This window comes from Orbicella faveolata, unplaced genomic scaffold, assembly GCF_042242905.1.
Source record: "Orbicella faveolata isolate gen_17 unplaced genomic scaffold, um_ofav_v1 contig_3, whole genome shotgun sequence".
In the NCBI taxonomy this organism is placed as follows: domain Eukaryota; kingdom Metazoa; phylum Cnidaria; class Anthozoa; order Scleractinia; family Merulinidae; genus Orbicella; species Orbicella faveolata.
Genome location: NW_028301558.1, coordinates 7270529 through 7290443, shown reverse-complemented (window position 1 = coordinate 7290443; position 19915 = coordinate 7270529). Strand labels below are relative to the sequence as shown.

Genomic DNA, 19915 nt, shown 5'->3' with positions numbered 1-19915 from the left:
AAACTGTGAGGGAGGCTGTCAGGTGGGTGTAAGAGGTAGAGAAACAACGTTTGAGGGTGCATTTGTTCGTTCTTCAGTTTTAGAACCATACCGGCATCCTTCACCAGATGGGATGAGTGTATTAGGCGTATACTCTATTAGAATTTTTGCGCTGCCGGAAAAGGAGTCACTTTATATTTTATATTTTATCTTGAAGGGTTATGAACAAATTTTCCCAATTAATTTGGGGTTATCTTATCTTCAATCCTGGCCAAGTCTGCACACGAACCCAGTATCCCAAAACGTTTGGGACCTTCTCATTATGAAAACAGCAATTCAATTTGCTCCCCTCACCCCTGGACAATGGTGGGGTGGAGGGGGGGGGGATTGGTCACTGCTCAGGAATAAAGGCTGTGTCACAAACCCTCTACAGCCAAAGGACTTCAACCTTGTTCTGGGGAAGTGAACGAAATATCTTTGTAATGCAATTTCTATGAGTTTAAATTGATGGTTACTTGCATTTTCTAAGTAACAGAGCGAAAACTGAAGAGAAGTGTCCCAAACCCTTTTGGCCAGGGCTCTAGTTGCAGTTATTTCGAGTGTACAATAAGGGACGGACCATTCCTTTTTTAGGGGAGGGGGCTGGGCAATTTTCTGGGGCATGGAAATAAATTTCTCAACTTTAAGTGAGTGCATGATATGATTTAATTTGGTAAGCAATAGCTTGTGCAAGAATTTTTTAACATTGATCATCAAAATAATGATGGTAGAAAGCACTTACTCCATTTCCTACCCACCCCACCCCCTCCCCCCACCCCTCTTGGCTCTTCTTACACGATTGTTTTTTTTTTTTTTCCTGCTGTACAGGTATTTATTGTTTGGAAATTTTCCACCCTACCCCCCCCCCCCCCCCCCTCACTCTCTCTGTCAAAATAATAATGGTCCGTCCCTAATCTATCTGTGAAACGTTTGGCCATGTAGCTGAATTTAAATATAGTAATCAGGCCTTTGGAGGTTGTATTCTGTACTCTTCACTTGGTCTCTTTTCGCGTTGGTATATGGGTTGGTTTCCAATGCCTGGAAACGTCTTTACGTGTTAAGGCGGCATGTTAACAGAATAAGCAGCAGACCAACTCAGTGTACATTTCATTTATTTGGGCTCCCTTGAAAGAGCGTTTTACGATATATATAATACACGAAAATTGCATCATAATAATCATTACAAATTCAGGCAGACCAATAGCAATTTATAAAAATCCATTACTGTCGGTCACTGCTTTGTGCTGTGTGTTTTGATAACAAGTTATATACAACTCGCGTAAAAAGTTGCTAAGCAAAGACAGGTCAATGGCAGTTTTCTGAAATCGACCTCGAATCTGATTGGTTTCTAAATGCGTGGCTGTCATGTTACTTCCGTTTTTTCAACAGTACACCAGTAAATAATTACATTAAAGCTTTATTACCGTACACGCTATCTGCAAATGATAACTCACAAAACTCAGATACAAAAATCTCTTCATGCAAAATTCTCAGTTTTAAAAAATAAGAACATAGACAACACAAACTCATGCCCACATACGTACGCATGATATGGCATCAAAAAAGGACATAGACATCAAGGAGAGATCAAAATTCCAGATCTCAAAGGGCAACTCAATAGGTAACAACTGTGTTTTTAGTGGAAAAAAGGTCATAGTCTTTACTGAATCCAGCTAGAAGAAGGTTTATAGACAGGTGCAGAGACAAAGCGGGACAGAAGCAAGTTAAAAGAGGTCTGCTTTTTGGTAGAATAGCTCTTAGGGAAAAGTTCAGTTTCTTTTTAATAATTTTAAGTGAGAACTGAGTGAAGCTCTATATAAATAATGGCAAATGAAAGTCAAGCTACTATGATTTTGTTGTTTTTGGAAGTGTCTAACCTCAGACCCTAAGTAATGCCCTTTTGAAGAGTACAGCCGGTTTTAGCAAACCGTTGAGCCGGTTTACAAAAGAAGACCTGGAATTCTTTTAAAATTTCTCTTATTGTGACCGTCCAATACTGAAGTTTTCTGAGCAGGTTTCCGAAATTTAAATGTGTGATACTATGTAGAACTAGGAGAAGAACCCTGCAAGCAAAGCCGAATAATAAAGCCTAATTACCATTATGTTGTTCAGAGTCAAAGCAAGCTTTTCTAAGAGCACAGCTTTTGGGCAAAACGTCGAGCTGCTTTGCAGAAAAGGCCCAGGGATTCTTATTCTCTCTTCTCTACTGATAACACACTTTGTCGCGAGAGCAGAGAAGATTAAAGTTATTGACTGGGTTCAGTGAGAGGCCAGTTATCTATATGACCCATTTTAACTTAACACTTGTTGGTAGCTAAGGCTTGATACGGGAATGAAAAATGAACTAATTTCGCGTGCCTATCGAGTATTATCTAGCGTAGGAAATTATTTTTATAATCAGATATCATCATGTAAGGTTTAAAAAAATTCGCAGTTTAATTCCTGAACTGTTCAAACTTTATCCAATACTATATATTATCCACTCATACATATATCTTTTTTAGTCTCAGGTAAAATATCAACAGTGTAACTTGAAATGCTTTACACCCCAAAGCCTAGTCATATTCTCTGTAAACATAGAAATAAGAAACATGTTGAACTTTGGACCAATTCTTCCATTAGTCATAGTTTGTTGAGCCGTTTATGGTGGGTCTAATTTAACGGACTCTTAACGTGGGTTGAAGAAACCCGTATGCGCGATCGTTCAAATTAATGAAAGCTATTGAGCTGAGAAGGACTTTCATGTGGCAATGCATATTTTGGTGTACCTTTTAAGCCGAGTGATCTGTGCAAGAAAACTTCTGTGTTACCAATTAATGCACTGTTTATTACGCATCCTAATTAACTTTAGGTGTGCGCGGGAGCGATCCCAGTGTGTGACCACTTAAATGGAAGCTGTCGAACAGTACTTTCATTTGGTACTGTTATTTAGGCTGTACAATGTGGTTCTATGTTTAAAGAATGTAGAAAAATCCCTAGTGTGCCGGTAGCCACTCAAGACGGCTATTAGCGAGTAGTACTTTTATCTGGTAACGGTTTTTACGCATCAGAGAACAGAGACTACAAGCTACTATGCCTAGAGTTGAATGCATTTCGACCGTTTTTACTTCTAAACTTTGTAAGCTTGTCCGTAGAGGATGATCTTCAGTTCAGTTGAGTTGATAACGGATTCTGTTATTTTAGACTTTTTCGATTTACTAAAACGGAAAAACCTCAACTATATATAACGTTTTGCGTGGAATCATTTTCCTAGGTAGTCAGATCACCTTTAATTACCGTGGTTCAGTCGTTCAGTCGCGCTGAGCGCGGACTTTGCTTTGCTTGGGATCGGCCCTTGCAGGTTGATTCGGAAGTTGCAATCGGGTTGATATATATCCTTTAGCAGCTAAGCAACAGAGGAACAGTTCCTGTACGTTTGGCACTACTGAAAAGAAAGAAATTTAAGACGAATCACGGTTAAAATACAGTTTATATGCTCATAAATAGCTCATGCATGTCTTTGAGTGTAATTTTTTTTACGGATATCAATTCTAAATACGTCAACACGTGGCATTAGCACTTAACAATAGTACAAGAACAGCTTTCTTTTCAATATTGCACTTCGATTCAATTTTGTGACAGAATTGTGCTAGCAAGTTTTGACTGGAATTCGACTGATTGACAAATTCTCGGAACGCCGCAGAACGCATAAACGAACAAACCTTCATTGAATCGACACTGAACTTAGCGGAGAAAAAATAAGTAATGTTTGCGACTTTAACTGACAAATTTTGTCAGCCGGTCTGAATGATTCGGGTGATGAAGATTGATCGGGAACTTACAAAATGAGAAAACAAGATCATGGTGGTATAAACTTTACATTGCAATGGGTGTCAGATACACAACAATCTTTAGAGAACAGAATGGACGAGCAGGGAATCCCTTTTGCGAACAAGGTCAATAAGGAGGGAGACTTGGCGTGTGGCAGAATTGCGCTTTACAAATATAGTGCCAATTTTGCGTCGCTTAGATAAACGCCATCTGAATAAGAATAAAACAGTCTGTAGTGTAGTAGAGCGGTTGCAATACCCGTGTCATCATGTCAGATCTATCAACCGTAAAAGTTCTGCTGGAACATACAGTGAACAGAAGAGTTTAAAATAGCTTCGCTTAAGCTTCACCTGACTAATAGCATTTCAACGGGATTTCACTGGAAAGCAGAAAAGTTGAACCGTGTGGTCCAACAGGCAGAGACTTCACTGAACCGGTAAAATCATCATAACTAAAACTTCAATAATATTGAGCGACTATAGCCGAGACCAAGACCGTTAACGGAAGGAGGACGGTTAATGATACAGTTTATCACTTGAGACAACCCTGGCGTAGTGATGTGAATATTATTTCTTATGAAGACAGCCAGAAAATCTTGATTAAATAAGTTACCAACGTTAACTGAAGCAGCCAAACAGCACTGGAAAAGAAGACTCTTGGGATAAGTCAGTCAAAGAATAGATATATATTCTACAAGACGATTAGAAAGAAAAAAAAAAACACAATTGATTTAAGATATCATCCTTCAATATAGCAAGATGCATCCCATGGACAATAGCATTCAAATATAGTTGAAATCAAGAAAAGAAAACTGAAGAAATATCTTCAAGACGAACGAAAAATGCAGAAAAATGGTATCAGAAATTCGTTAGAAGGTATACTAGACAGATCTGGATGAAAACAGTAAACAAATAGAGCGTTTTGGAAGAATAACTTGGCTTACATCAGAACTGTAGTGGACAGTGTTGTACATGTCAAAAATACGTGTTGATATTACTCTACAAAATCAAACTTTTGCCGGCACTTCCTATGTATTCAGGATATTGAATTATTTCAATTCTCAACGGTTAGCTAGTTGATTGCCTCTAATGGGTACTAAAGAAGACAACAGGTGAAATCCGGCTGTGTTCCTATAGCTAAATGGCAAGTTGATAATCCTAAAATTTTCCATGGATCACTCTACAAGGTTCAGGTAGCTCGCACGTTTAGACAAGTGTGAGAGTATGGCTATAACATCACCTGTGAGTAGGCTAATAAAGGAAACAAAGTTAGTTTTAACGTTGTGAATTCTTTCGATGTTCAGTATAAATCGCAATGCAAGCTATGAACGTTTATTGAATTACAAGAAATATCGAATAAAGTGCAGGGGCTAACCTTCACTTTCCATGAGCTACTATATCGTTGAGAGCCTTCTTGCCTTAGATCAGAATCAAAAACGGTAAAACCAAAATACGTTAACACTTTCGATGTTCAATATATATATTGCTACGAACGTTTATTGAATTACGAGAAATATCAGTAATAAAGTATTGAGGCTAACCTTCAGTTCCAATGAGCTACAATATCGTTGAGAACCTTCTTGCCTTAGATCACAATCAAAAAGTCAGTAAAAGCAAAATACGTCATCTCTTTCGATGTTCAGTATATTGCTATGAACGTTTATTGAATTACAAGAAATATCAGTAACCAAGTACAGGGGCTAACCTTCAGTTTCCATGAGCTGCCATGGTGGTACCAGAGAGCCCTCTTCGGCCTTAGATCAAAATCAAAAGCTGAGTAAAAGCAAAATAAACACATTAGTAGAGACTAAATGGTAGTGGCCTAGATATAAAAACGTTGAAATGTCAAAGTTCTATTCAGACAGGATAAAAATATAATATATTTTAAGTGAAATTTCTTGCTGCATATTTGTATCGGGGTGATTTTGAAGTGTATACAAATTAGCAGTGCTTGCAATAAAGAAAGGCAAAACAACCAAGAAATAAAGAATTGAGCTATGCAACGAATTTCTAACCGAGTTCTTGGACTGGTGTATATGTTTCCTAGTTATAACTAATCTAATAACTAAAATTGGCCGTTTGGCTTCGGTTTCGAGTAGATCTGCCAAGGTACATAATCGGCCGGTCTAATCCCTCTGACAAGAAAAAAGAAAAACAATACGATTCCTCTTGTTCCAAATACAAAAATAATCAATGTTGCGTGCCTTACCCTCAAAATAGCATCTATTGCGTGTACATCGCCAGCTGATGGCAAATCAACGGAGCACAAACACAAATAAACACGCGATTTAAACATTCCACTTATCTCCGATTTCAAAGAGTGCAAGAGTCCGCATCCCTCTCAGTTCAATCTTTGTGGCCCTTTGGGGCGATTTTACAGCCTCAGTAAATTCTTCTCCTGCGAACGCAATTATCATCGTATGTTTTGCGACACTGACGAGCACAGAAGTGGCAAAGGCTGACTGAAAACTTAGAGATTTTTCAAAAGTGTTCCTTAGTTTGGATTGCTAGGCGGTGGCCCGGCTTGTTATGACGTTTTTAGTTCAGGTGGGAAGACGTGCCCTGTTATGGAGACGGGACAACACAGAAGCTTCTGGCAGCAGGTTCAATGAACCTGAGGCGTTTCTGAACCTTATCGTCATTGATTTATTTTCCAAGAGCTACGGAAAAGAGTATGGCTAATCTAATAAAATTTCCATAGCATTTCTCGAATTTTACCGTGTAAAATGCGGTTAACGTTTGCTAGTCCAGTGCGCATCGCATATTGTTTATAGTTTTAGTCCGCCATTTTGAAAACTTGGAGCGAAGTAGTATTTGCATAGAAATCCTCTGTCTAATTTACCTTTGTGTAAAATTTAAATTTTGGAACATAGAGTCGATATAAGGTTACTGATCAAAAGTAATTTTTGGTTAGTTTGCGAGAAAGTGAATTACAAGCGTTTCATGCTCGTTTTCCATGCGTTAGTCTGTGTCAAAATTGACGACCTTAGCCAGAGTAAAATTTTTTTTTCCAAGGCAATATCAGCAAAAAAAAGTCTTGTTTCACGTTGATTTATTTTTGTAATGCGCAGCCTATAACGAGAACTTGGAATAAATAATATAAATAAATTCAAAATTGTTACTGAGGCAAGTACCTCGCTTTGCTCGTTATTAAATACGGCCCTGGAAATCTGATTTCTGTAGTAAAACCGAATCGCGTCACCGCCTTGGTTCCTCCGAGACAATCTTTAATTGGACTGTTTAGTTTACAATCAATGGAAGTATCTATTTTTTATTTGTATGAAATGAGTATTGCTTGATGAAAACCGGGTTAAAACCGTACCCCCAACGACTCACGACGTATTTTTCTCTTTGCTTTGTTTTTCTATGAAAAATGCTTTTTGATATCAAAACACACAAAATTACACTTACTATACTACATGCTGATCCGCCTTATAGGATGACGTAGATTCGGGACGGTTCGATCGTCATTAAAACGTTCTAGAATGTTCCGATGTCGACGACACGCGAGAACGTTGTCGACATATGTTCTAGAATCGACGGTTTGCGTGACTTCCCGAGTAAGCGATTATATGGCAGTGCTTATTTCACTTCCGGTAAGGCCTTCTGAATATCTGCATAATATCATGATGGGAGCTTAGCTTCGTAGAAGTGCCTGATTTTATCGAATAAGGCGTTTTCGAAGATATTACTTGAAAATGACGACTTAGGCTTTTTCTTCTTCGGTTTAGCCAGCTTAGTGGAACATAATGACCCTTCAAACTTATTCATTTTTTAATCAAACTCCTAAGAAAAATCTTAAACAAATGACGTTATTCCCCGAATAGCAAAAAGCTTTAATTTAAATAACTTTCCAGCGACTTGAGATAAGAAAATATTTTTTTCTAGGACAAAAAGTCTGGTATAATTTTTTCGCGATAGTAGTTAAAACAGCTCATGATTTTGATCGAGACCAGATATGTGAATTGAAAAAAAAAAAGGTTTGGGCCTTCTTGCACAAATATATTTTTCTTCAAACCTACATCCTTGAGTCAAATTACGATTTTTTTGTTTGTTTATCGAAGAAATAGAAGAATTAAAGCAATCAGTGCTACCTCAAATCTCTAGAATTCTTTAAAAATTTATGCAGATTCAGATACGATTTCTAGAACAGTCAGCGGTGAGACGTGGGCCTCGCTCCGTGTAGAACGTTCTCGAATAGGCACGTTTGATTATTTTGTCCCTATGTCCTCATGGCAACCTGTTCCAATGACGTCAGAGAGGCACCCGTCTAGGTCACCACCTGACGACCGAAGAGCCTTGATCTAAAAACACTTGCAGCCGCAAAAATGCCGATATGCTAAATTTAGAAAATCAATAAACAATTCACGTCTACCGCAGTGTCGAGTAAAATTTGTTTACTATTTCGAAGGTCAGCGACGCCCTCTGAGATTCAAGCCCAGACCTCTGACGCGCTTTGCGTCTCAAGGGATATAAAACCTGCGCGCGGGGGATGAAAAAATATGGCCGATCTGTGAACCGCTTGGGTAACTTATGCTTCTTTCGTCTGCACGCGCACACACCATCGAGAAAGCTATTTTCTTTGGGGGTCTATGAAAAGAATGCCGATGAAGACGGGAGACGGAGATTCGAGCGGTATTCCATCCAACGTCCCTGCGTTTTTAGTGAAATTGTGGAAGCTGGTTGAAGATCCACAATACGAAGAGCACATTTCATGGAACAAGGTGTCAAAACTATTCTGTTTTCATTTTTATGGTCTCCGGAAGAGATTTTATACTTATGAACTACATAGCTCTACCTTTTTTCTTTATTACGAGTAGAATTTTATTGCTCTTCCGTTTGATCTACACCTTAAAAAGGGATGATTACGAGCTTGCGATTTTGATTGTTCCCATAGAATGGAACCGGATTCCTGGTCCACGATCAGGCTACGTTTGCACGCGAAATCCTTCCCAAGTATTTCAAGCACAATAACTTTGCAAGCTTCGTTCGCCAGCTGAATATGTGTAAGTATATTGTTGAATGTAACCCGCCGGTATTGTGGGTTTACGATATCTTCCTGTGTTGTAGTACACGGATATAAGCTTTCTCGTTTGGCGTCCGCTCGTGATAAGCACAGCTGCATTAATCGATTTCATATCAATTTCATCAATATTTCGAAGGGCACATCAAATAAGTATTTGATTTTGTGGTAAAAAATTTGAGCTATTACTTCTTTGTCAAAGAATGTTTGCAATGCGTGTTTTTCTCCGGGAATGACGTGTGGGCGGGTAAAGTGTATGTTTTCCGGCCGATTTAGATGTCCTCTGATAGACTTCGATGAATTGCTTTGTGGACTTGCTTGTTCGGTACTTTTGAAGAGAATTTCCCCATGGAGTGTGCAAATGCCAGCCGCAACAGGTTAATGTGTATTTTGAAATAGTTGTGTAACACGTATCAAATCTACCATCCGTTCTCAGTTGAAATTTGTCATGTGCAATGCAATAAGAGCAATGCTGCCTGTGATTTAGTGGGTGGGGGAGAGGAGCCGTTATTTTGTCAAAATGTTTCTAGGTATGGTGGATGCAAACGTATGTTAATACTTATGATGATGATAAAAGAAAATAAATAAATGAAATAAATTCATGTGCAATAAATCCACAGCTGAAACTTTCAACATTTGTTCCTCTTTCCTTTGTAAAGCAGATCTTGAGATTATTTTTCAAGCATCCAACCACTGCTTGCCTAAGCTTGCAAATGAGTGTGCCTTGTACATACATTAGTTCTCAGGTTACGTAACAGTGGAAATTATAAAGATTTGTATCGGGAAAACAGTGATATTCTTAAGACTAAAAAATACGAAGGAGTATGAATAAAAATAAACCTACCTCGCTTCAGCTGTGTGTCTCCTTGTTTCCTGTGAGGTTTCTAGGGCGATTTATGGTCATTTAGGTGGTTTTTAGCTTCACTGCTTTGTCCTCTACATGTATATATCTTTTATATAGAGGACAAAGCCGCCTAGAAACCTCACGAGAAACATGGAAATACACACCTGAAGTGAGGTAGGTGTATTTTTTATTCATATTCCTTTGTATTTTTTAGGCTTAAGAATATAACAGTTTTCCCCATACAAATCCTTATAATTTCCACTGCTGCATAAGACGTTAGCTAAAGCAATGTTACATGCATTTTCCCAACAAGTAAATAAGCTTAACTGACGCAAGTGTTAATTTCCATTTTTTGCTCAATCAATTAAACTCACTAGGGGGTCCATCAGGACTATTGATAGGTCAAGTGTAACAAGAAGACATGCAATACTCTGCATGGGTACCTTAGTTTTGTTTTAGACAAAAGTTGAAATTGTAATGACAATGTTGGCCAGTATTTTTTATCCCGATCACCCAAGTAATAATAATATTAATATCTGAATTGAATCAATTGCTGGAAAAAGTTTGTCAGTAACAATGGTTTTTCAGTGCATTATGATTTGCACACAAGATGCCCCCTATACAAAGGTTAATTATACCTGCAAGTTCTGTGCTAGTATAAAGATCACTCTAGGCTGCGACTAATGGCTTTGTTATTCTGACTTGTAAATTTTACATTTGCAGATGGGTTTCGAAAAGTCATTGGTGCTGAGCAAGGAGGTCTGCGATCAGAGAAGGATGAGTGGGAATTTTTTAATGGAAATTTCAACAAGTATCATCCTGAATTGTTGGAGAATGTCAAGAGAAAGGTTTGTGCATTGTTCAAAGTCAGCAAATGCTGTGATTTTTTTCTAGTGACAGCAAGTTCATTTTGACAAACTTAAACATACCTTTTCCTCAAATCATAGAAAACTCAGTAGCAGTGGTTTCATTTGTAAAAAAAGTCCGCAAATGATAGGAACCTAGTAGAAAGAGAGGATTTGTAGCAGTGACAAGGAGAGAAGACAATTTGGGAAGGGAACAACTTGAAAATGTAGGGCTTTTATCCTCAAGTTGGCTTTTTTAAATCACTCTATACCCCTCATTCTGGGACTTCGCACCTTAGAAACAACATGCATTTATATTGTCATAATGTATTTATTTACTAACAATGGTTATAGTTTTTATTTGTTTTTTGTTGTTTTTTTTTTTGGTAGGCTACACCAGAAGAAAAGAAAATGAAAAATGAGGATGTGTCTAAAGTGTTGAATGATGTGCAAGACATGAAAGGAAGACAGGATGAAATGACCATGAAGCTTGACCAAATTAAGAGGTGGGAGACTCCCCAACTCTTCACTGGCTATCTAATTTTTTTTAGACATTTGGGATGATAACCTCGGGGTGGGGGGGGGGGGGGGGGCATTCTTCCATATATGGGCTATATAGATGTGTGCTGCAGGATAGGGTAGGGTTTTTTAGGTTCTCGATGCTTAAATAGGGTATCATTTTTGCCCCTGTTGGCATTGTGTTCCTGGTGTGATCCATAGAGAGGGTACCTAAATTGTATCAACTAAAATTGCCATGCTTAAATGTCCAGCTAAATGAAAAACAAATGATCTGTTAGAACTGAACCTTCAGTTAACTTCCCATGTTATTTAATCGAAATAAAGCTAGCCCGTTCATGCTGTTCGTAGTTTTCGAGTTTCCCTTCAATAGGCTGTCATTTTTCAGGTTTGGGCCTTGAATACAGTGTCATTTTTCATGTCCTTCATCCTTAAATAGGGTCAGGGTTTACGACCTGCGTAGCACACACCTATCTTAAATTTACAGAAGAACCCATCCCCCCAGGAATGATAAACAGCTGCGAGGAAGTCTTATTGAGGTACAAAGTGCAGTTAACCTGAAGACATGCTTGCCAGCTGTTGTCCCATTCACTGGATGCAGGGCAGCCTCCAAGCGTTATACTGTACCCAAATGAAGCCATTCATAATGATATATTATAAATAATCCCAAAACTGTTTAGTTCTCCATTTTTTAGTTGTTGCATTAAAATTATCAGCCTCAGTGAAGGTCTCACAGTGTTGTTTGATCTTTTTCAGGGAAAATGTGACCCTGTGGAATGAGCTGGTAGAGTTGAGACAAAAACATCAAAGGCAACAGCAGATTGTCAACAAGGTGAATATTATTATCTGGAGGAATAAGTCAAGAATAGTTTGGACCAAACCTGAGAGAAATCTGCCTTGACTGGATGTAAGGCACTTGGATTTCTTGACATAGTCTCGGGACAAGAAGTATTTGCTCTGAATTTGACAGAGCACGTTGTCATGTAGGACCCGAGTTTTCTTAAACTCAATTTTAGTAACAATACGACTGTCAGTAGTTATAGGTTTTTCTTAACTCTATGATGCAACCTAGCATTTAATGTTACGTTTTATATTGCAGCTGTTCCAGTACCTGATGCGCCTGATTTATCAAAATGATAAGCTCATGAATAGGAAAAGGCGAGTGTACATGTAAACCCTGGTGTCAAAATGAAACTTCTCCTTACTGTAGTCTCCATTATTTCATGAAGTATCAGATAGGAGAATTTAACTGTATAATTTATGTTTTTATTTTCCTTGAACTAAGAGTGATGGGATTTTATTAAAACTCTTTACTTGTTTTTTAGGTTGATGCTCCAGGACAGTACGGAGGAGCAATCTTCTTCTTCCTCTTCTTCCAAGAGAGGACGATATGAATACAGAGATGGGTCTGGACCCAGCAGTGGGCAGCCTCCACCAAGCTACACTGCACAGAGAGTGAGTTTCCTCATTAAGCTGTACATAAATGGAGCCTTGCATGAAGATGTTGAGGGTATAGCATGTTTAATCAAATTTCTGTTTGACCTTTGATTGTTATTTTGTTAAATCTTTTCTCAGTCATGGTTCATTGATCAGACTGTTGTTGTTCAGTTTCTCAATGGTTATCGTTGTTACTTCCTTCCTATCAGAAATACCTGATAATTGCATAGTCACTTGTTTTGTATAATTATACGCTGTTGAGCCCCACTTTTTCAAACTCTCAAGGGAAATGAAAAATAGTCCAAAATAACAGGGGTTCATTAATAGCTGGTAGTAAATGACTGAAGGGCAAACCAAGGGAAATTCAATGTAACCAAGTTTGAATTAGCCACGTCTATCTGTATAAATAAAACAAGCGTAGTGCACCTTTGTATTTTCTTGTTTGATGAACAGATTCTGGAATGGTTCAAGATAAATGATGCCAATACCAAGAAGAAATTTCTTTGCTTACATATACTGTATACTGATGGTTTAATTTTGTTCTTTGTAGCCAAGCACTCAGACTCTCACAATCTCTGATATATCAAATGCTCCTTCATCAAGTCTTGGACCTTGTAAGTTAAACCTTTTAATGATGAATGCTGTAAGACCTGTGGAGGCCTTGTTGTTAATTCCTGTCTATTTATCCAACTTATAACAAAATATTGATTTAAAATCAACTATTTTACTTTAGTAAATTTTGAAGGGTTTATTTTGTTTCATTTCATGAGTTGTCAAAGATTCACAAAAACTAAATGCAAACACTTCTCAGGCAGGAAACATTTTTAATATTGTTCTTTTCTTGTATATAACATATATGTATACATTTAGTTTTGTCACTAGATACATGTACCACAGAACTTTTTCCCATAAGATTTTAACTGCTCCTTGTGAGCTTTGGCGAAGTTTCAATGAACTTAAATAAACATTATTATGTTGATAAAAATGGCAAAGCAAAGGATCAGTTTCCTTTTAAATCACAACACAATGTACACAATAGAGTTCAGACTAGCAAAGTTTAGCTCAGTAAGGAAATGAACCAATTCCAGTATTAAATTTCCTTGACAATGTGCATTTTCGTTGTTTTCAGCTACGAGTGGGCCACTAATAACTGCTTTACCAGATGATGACACCATCTCACATGCCAGACCGGTCATTAGATTCCCGGAGGAGTCTGTACCATCATCACAGCCTATTGTGTCTAGTCCAGTGTCTACATCAGCAAGTAAGGGGTTACATATCACTTGCATGAGAAAACACCTTGAAGTTTGACCCATTCAAAGGGGATCAAGAAATCCCAAATGGAGGGAGAATAAAGGGGAAAGTGAATGATGGTCCCTACTTTGTCATGATTCAAGCTTACGAACTGTATTGGGTAAAAACTGTGCACACATGGAATTGTAGTAAGGATTGTAGTGAAGGAATTCAATGCTTCCTAATTTCAGGCTGGGTGGCTGAGAAATTTAGGGTAGGGAATAATATTCCACTCTGAGGTTATTCAAGCTTAAATGAATTTCCAGTGCAGATTGCCAATGGGGGCTTTCAGAGTATGGAGAAAAGTTCAATTCTCCTTTGTCATCCGGTGTCAACTGGTAAAATTTTGGGCAAAAGGGTGTCAAAGCTTTAATTCTAATCATCTTATAATACATTATTTCCTTCGGTACTGAATGTTATTCATGTTTGTTTTTGATCTTCCCTTTATAGCACCATCTTACCCACAAGCCTCAGTTGTACACGCACAGCCATCAATGGGTGTGGTCACTTTTCCTGAGGAGCAGACACCGACACCTGTTGTGCACCCATCACATGTGATAGAGCCTCAACAGTACGATGAGCGTCATCCTAGTTTAAGAAATATTCCTTTGACGCAGCGACTGTCTCAGGAAGATATCTCAGAGAGGTAGTGTCACTGTGTGATCCGTTGAACAGTTATTTATTATTACAGTGTTTTTGTTGCCGTAATGATAAATAATATAAGTCAATGGCTCTATAGGGAGAACAGTGAGTTGTTATTCAGCTTAGCTTTCGTAGACCGCTTGAAAAAAGTTAATCAGTGCATCACATTTAGAATTTAGAATGACTGATTTGAACTGTTGAAATACAAATGAAATGATTTTTTTTTTGAAGAGGTGTTAAAGGCACATTGCAGTTTTGAAATTTGAAGAGTCAAAGAAGAATTGACACACCCATTGTAATTATTTATCATTGCCGTAACAAGGTCATGATGATAAATGATTCAATAGTGGTATTGTACACAGGAAGTTGAGAGTCTCCGGGTTTTCATTTAATGTACAATGTGTATAATATATATTTAAAATTTGGAGACTGTTTTAGAGAGAATGGATAAACATGTATTTGAAATTTGGTAGCCCAAACTATTTTGTTAGTGGTGTTGTAAATTCTTTGTTTTAGGCAAATTGAGAAACATCTGTTTGCTAATCAACAATGATTTAGATAAACATATACAGGCAAAAACTAACGATAGACAAATCCGATGTTTCAGCGACATCTTGGCGCCATTGTTAAGGGAAACTAATTAAATATGCGATTTCAAGAGTAACTATGCGTTGTGTATAACTTCAAGTGTGACCAGTGCGATGCTGGTTATGTCGGTTACACCCGTGGCCATCTGTTCGTACACGTTGATGGACATAGAAGTAAGACCTCGTCAGTACGCAATCACTATGATAATAGACACGCAGGCAGGATTCCGGATGACCTTCGCAATTGTTTTAGAGTGTTGAAAAAATGCCACAACAAGTTTGATTGCCTCGTTAATGAGATGTTACTCATTAAACAATTACGACTGTGTTTAAATGTACAATCAGACTCAGTTCGCACTCAAGTCTTTGTCTGACTTATGCAAATTAGAAACTCTGAACTCTTAGTTACTCTTGAAATCGCATATTTAATTAGTTTCCCTTGACAATGGCGCCAAGATGTCGCCGAAACGTCGGATTTGTCTATCGTTAGTTTTTGCCTGTATCTGTTTGCTAAGGAGGCTTTTTTCAGGAAGATAATAGTGAGGCGTCGTTGTGGACTGAAAAATTAATATAACTTTCATGCATGAATTTTAATATAATTAAAAATACTTTTGGATGATGATGTAGTAAGCTTCATCGCAGTTATATATGCAACCAAGGTAGTTGCAAAAATAAAATCTGAAAAATATTTCTTGAATGAAATACCATACCTTTCTAGTTGACAATGTACTGATTTTGTAAGAAGGTATAATTACATGTCTATCACTTTGCAGCTGAAAAGTGAAGAGTTTAAAAGCCTTAATTTCACTTGTCAGCCACAGAAAATCCATTCTTTCCTGATTGTGTTTTCTTTTCGATCATTTCAGGAATTACATTGGTGATCAGGTGGACTACATTTCACAGAACCTTGACAACATCCAGTTTCAACTGGCAAATCACTCTATGGTGTTGGATAATAGCTTATTCTATGATGTATTTGGCCATGAAGGGGTCCCTCCAGGCCAGGTAAAAATATGGAGTTTTTAGTTGAGTTATATACTATACATGTCATTATAAACAGACAGAAATGTTTAAGAGCATCAGAGAAGTGCATAGTAAGGCACAGAGGTACATGTAGCTGAGTTCCTCTCACATTTTTCCTAGGTCTAAAAAATTCCTATGTTACTTATAGCACTCAAAGATATTGATCTTGTGTGCACTCACAGAGACAGAGGCTGTGTGCATTTAAACTCAAAAATCACATGATCTTGGGAGCGTGCCTTATGGCACTTTAATGAACTCAAACTGACCAGTCGCAGAACACACAAATTATTCCTAATAAAAAAAAAATTTTGATAAGTAATTATGATCACAAGCACACTGTTGAATATTTTAAGCAAAGGAATGTTTAAGAACATGAGGTAGGGACATAAAGAACAGAAGGCACAAGTTAATTGCTTTGCACATTTAACACACTTTTTATGTTTAAAATAATTTTGTTTTCTGATTGTTAGGATCCCCTGGATCTTTTAGCTGACCGGGCTGCAGCAAGTCCTCTTCCAGGCGTTGGCCACAGTCCATCACAAGGTACCAGACATGAGCAATCTTCACTCATTTATCAAATGACCAGTGGACCATATTCATATTCTCTGTATTGAACTGGAACTAGCTTGAAATGGAGGCTTGTGCGGGGGAAAATCATTAAAAAGAGATAAATTCCATTTTGATTTGAGAAGACTCCCCCGCATTAGTCTCAGTTACAAGCTATTTCAGGCCAATACCGAGAATACGAATATGGTGTGTTAATTATCTTTTTGAGATTTAGATGAAATAAATCATGAAACTTACTCTGAAAAAGTAGGCAAAGGGCAACTGAAAGTGATATTTGATTATTCATTTCCTTCAGTTTCTGCCACCAGCACGAGTTTTCAGTTTTCTTATATTTACAAGTTACTATAAAATTATTTCAGAACCTGAACATGTTGGCTTGAGGATGGTTAGCTTTCATTGATTTTGTACCTGTGCGTATCTCTTTTGTGACCAGGTGTAACAAAGGGGCCTTAACTTTCATTCATAACGATAGTTATTTAATTTCAATAGGCTTTAATTTCACAATCACTTAAGTTGTGTGCATAACTGCGATGATCAATCACGTCTTTAAGTGACAGTGTAAATCATGTTTTCTTTACCAGGTCACGAGCTCGTGCAGTATGGAATGCAAGGATCTGGCGCTAACAGCGGCTCTCCCCGGGGACCCCCGAGGTCCAGAGAACGTGAGGACCAATACGGACGAAGAGAGTGGCCACAAGGACAACAGCATCCTGATTATGACGTTGTGCAACACCTATTTAACGGTTGAGACATTTTGAATGAACGTTCTTAACCGTATAGCTCTTAACTTGATTTTGGTGATGGTTTTAAAAGTGTAGTATTATTTCATTGCATTGGTTATAAGCTAAAGCTCTCTTATTTTAGTCGATATTTTTTGTCAGTGTTGAATTGAGCAAAGCTGAAGAGATTTCTGTTGACTTTCACACTGCGGATGAGAGCCTTATGAACCAATAAGACTTGAATGACGTTCAATGAAAAGCGCGGGAAATGTCGCGGGGCGCCGGCCACGAAAAACACCACAAGCCAATCAGAGCTTGAAGTGGCGAAACGGCTGCCGGTGAAAAGCGCGGAAAAGTCGCGTTGGGTTTTACTTGTGATTGCTCTGTTTGGTTACGGCTTATTTTGTCGTTAACCAATCACTAAGCTTAGCTATCGCAAAAACAGCAAACACAATAACTTCTCGAAATCGCCGGAGAACCGCACCATCGTTTATTCAACTATTAACGAGATTATAACCTTGTAATCGCACTTAATATTTTTAAAGCATTGTATAATAGAACAAAAATTACAAGTGTAACTCAGCCATAACTTTAACTAATTAAAATTAATAGGAGACCATGACCTATAGTAGGCAAATTGTAGTAACGAAACTTTAAAATGTATTAACTTGTATATTATGTTAAGTACAAATGACATTTTAGGACCTCGCAAAAAGAAAAAAACAGTAAGCTCTTTATATTCAAGAGGTAGGCTTTTTAATGATTTAAGGGGTTGAACTTCTGCTCGTTAGAACGAGGTGTGTAGTAAAAATAAAAAAAGAAAAAAATAAATAAAGTATCTAAGTAAAATGGTACCTTTGTATGCGTTTTATGACGTTATCTCGTTTGCCACGTTAATAAAAGGGAGTTTAAGAAAACCACGACGGCAACGGCAACGGGAACGTCGCTAAACAAAAGGTTTAATGAGCAGAACAATGGCTGTGCACGTGCGTTGTAATTCTTGGTACATTTCTTCTCCGTCCTGTGCAAAACAACAACGTGAAATGACCAAATTCTGCGTTGTCCAGAGAACATGAACCACGACGGCTATTTTTATTTTTTATATTTATTTCAAATGTTTCGCCCTGTCCCAGATACAGTTTCGTGATAGTTTTGACACTAAGAAACAAAGGAAAATGACTTAAGAGTATCGCGAGATTCTCAGGTAAACTATAAAATCATTTTTTTAATCGACGTCCTTGGCGTCGAGCCCTGGTTTCTTGAACTCCCTATTGAGCGGCGAGCATTCAGCAAGTCTCAGAGGAGAGAGGATTGGTGCGAGTCGACAGTCCTGACTCGATTTTCCAAGAAACGCGTGCAGTGCAGGCTAAAAGCGGTTCACAAATTCCAATTGCACCGCACAAAAATGTAAGAAGGGTATTGCTTCAACACATGTCTTTCAACCCAAACGGAAATGAAATAGGCGTAGTTAGCGACCGCGAACTGTGAGAAATGCATGTAAGGCCCGTGCACGCGCTCCTAGATCTCGTGCCTAATAATTACACCCTTTTGCCTTGAGTGATATCGATTGTTCGTTTAACTAATGTTTAGATGGACATGCAGGTTTTGACAATTAATGAACTGGTTCCCAGTCGGATCTAAACTGCGAGGCTGGTTTCCTCGTGAACGATCCCTTGAGTTGATGTGGTATTTATTTCCAGTCACTCGCGGAAATCGACTTCCTTGATCAAAAACACGGCTGAGAACTATGTTGTGATTCGTGCGACCAGTGCCAAGTGTGTGGAAACGTCCATTCACGATTTGAGTCTCTTCATTAACATGCTGTGAGGTGGGTCTTGTCCCATCGCTTTCTCTCCTGGGCAGCAAGTGCTGTTTTTGCAATCTAAGAGATTCCAAATTCTTTTTTATCCAATCACAAGACTGGCACGACCACTCATGCATATGCATTCGTCTAGCCATTCTGTAAACAGCCTTGTGCCAGCATGGCGTTGTAAGACTGTGGGCTCAGGTCTGCAATTCCCGGCCAACAACCGGGGACTAATTGCATTATTCGATTGACAGGCAGTTTTCCAGATGGCGCGCGAAAGAAAACAAAACCTGTTCTCACAGTCAGACACGATCTCGCACAAAATATTTCAGTTTGTTTGAGGAAAGGTACTTAATTTCCCAGGGTATACGGGAGTCACGTGACCGCAGCTACTGTTTAATTAATAAATTTCAACATTTTGTTGCGGAACTCGCAAAAGTACTTCTAATTCGGCATTATTAATCACTGTATATATTATTTCGCTATTTATAAACCTATATTTATAGATTAATTATGTCAACGAAAGTGTCATTTCTACAATGACAGAAAATAGAATCTCAGACACATCTTTATGTTTTTATTTGTTTACATTGTTTGTTTTTGCTCTGAAGATCGACCAACTTATCACGAAAACCTCAGGCATTCAAATTTTCAGCTCTGAAGACGAACCGGTTAATCGCCATTGAACTCTTTTTCAATTCTTTATCACAAAATAAAAACATCAGTTGCTATTGGCTTGAGAAACTGTTTAAGGAAAACAACCGACGTACTCTCATATATTATTA

General features: G+C 38.0%; 1 protein-coding gene and 1 long non-coding RNA gene across 6 annotated transcripts; one reads left to right on the top strand and one right to left on the bottom strand.

Annotated features, from left to right (window-relative positions):
- Positions 1-1113: 1113 nt before the first annotated feature.
- LOC110065370 (uncharacterized) lies at positions 1114-7443 on the bottom strand. Of its 4 annotated transcripts, XR_016209702.1 has the most exons (4): positions 6037-7230; positions 5533-5600; positions 5203-5245; positions 1114-3442 (listed from the first exon to the last, which is right to left on the bottom strand). It is a non-coding gene; the product is annotated as an uncharacterized LOC110065370 (long non-coding RNA). The 4 variants fall into 4 exon arrangements; XR_016209703.1 differs by lacking the exon at positions 6037-7230 and adding an exon at positions 7239-7443 and having other exon boundaries at positions 1114-5245; XR_002298423.2 differs by having other exon boundaries at positions 1114-5245.
- Positions 7444-8297: 854 nt separating this feature from the next.
- Positions 8298-18177, top strand: LOC110065343 (heat shock factor protein 1-like). Of its 2 annotated transcripts, none has more exons than XM_020772486.2 (13): positions 8298-8551; positions 8725-8833; positions 10418-10542; positions 10930-11045; positions 11812-11887; positions 12155-12213; positions 12381-12510; positions 13043-13106; positions 13622-13756; positions 14236-14356; positions 15881-16019; positions 16508-16580; positions 17186-18177. In XM_020772486.2, exons 1-13 carry the CDS (start codon positions 8420-8422, stop codon positions 17350-17352), a joined length of 1446 nt encoding a protein of 481 aa, XP_020628145.1. In that variant the 5' UTR covers positions 8298-8419; the 3' UTR covers positions 17353-18177. The 2 variants fall into 2 exon arrangements, with proteins under 2 accessions (XP_020628145.1, XP_020628138.1); XM_020772479.2 differs by having other exon boundaries at positions 14236-14431.
- The last annotated feature ends 1738 nt before the right edge of the window (positions 18178-19915 follow it).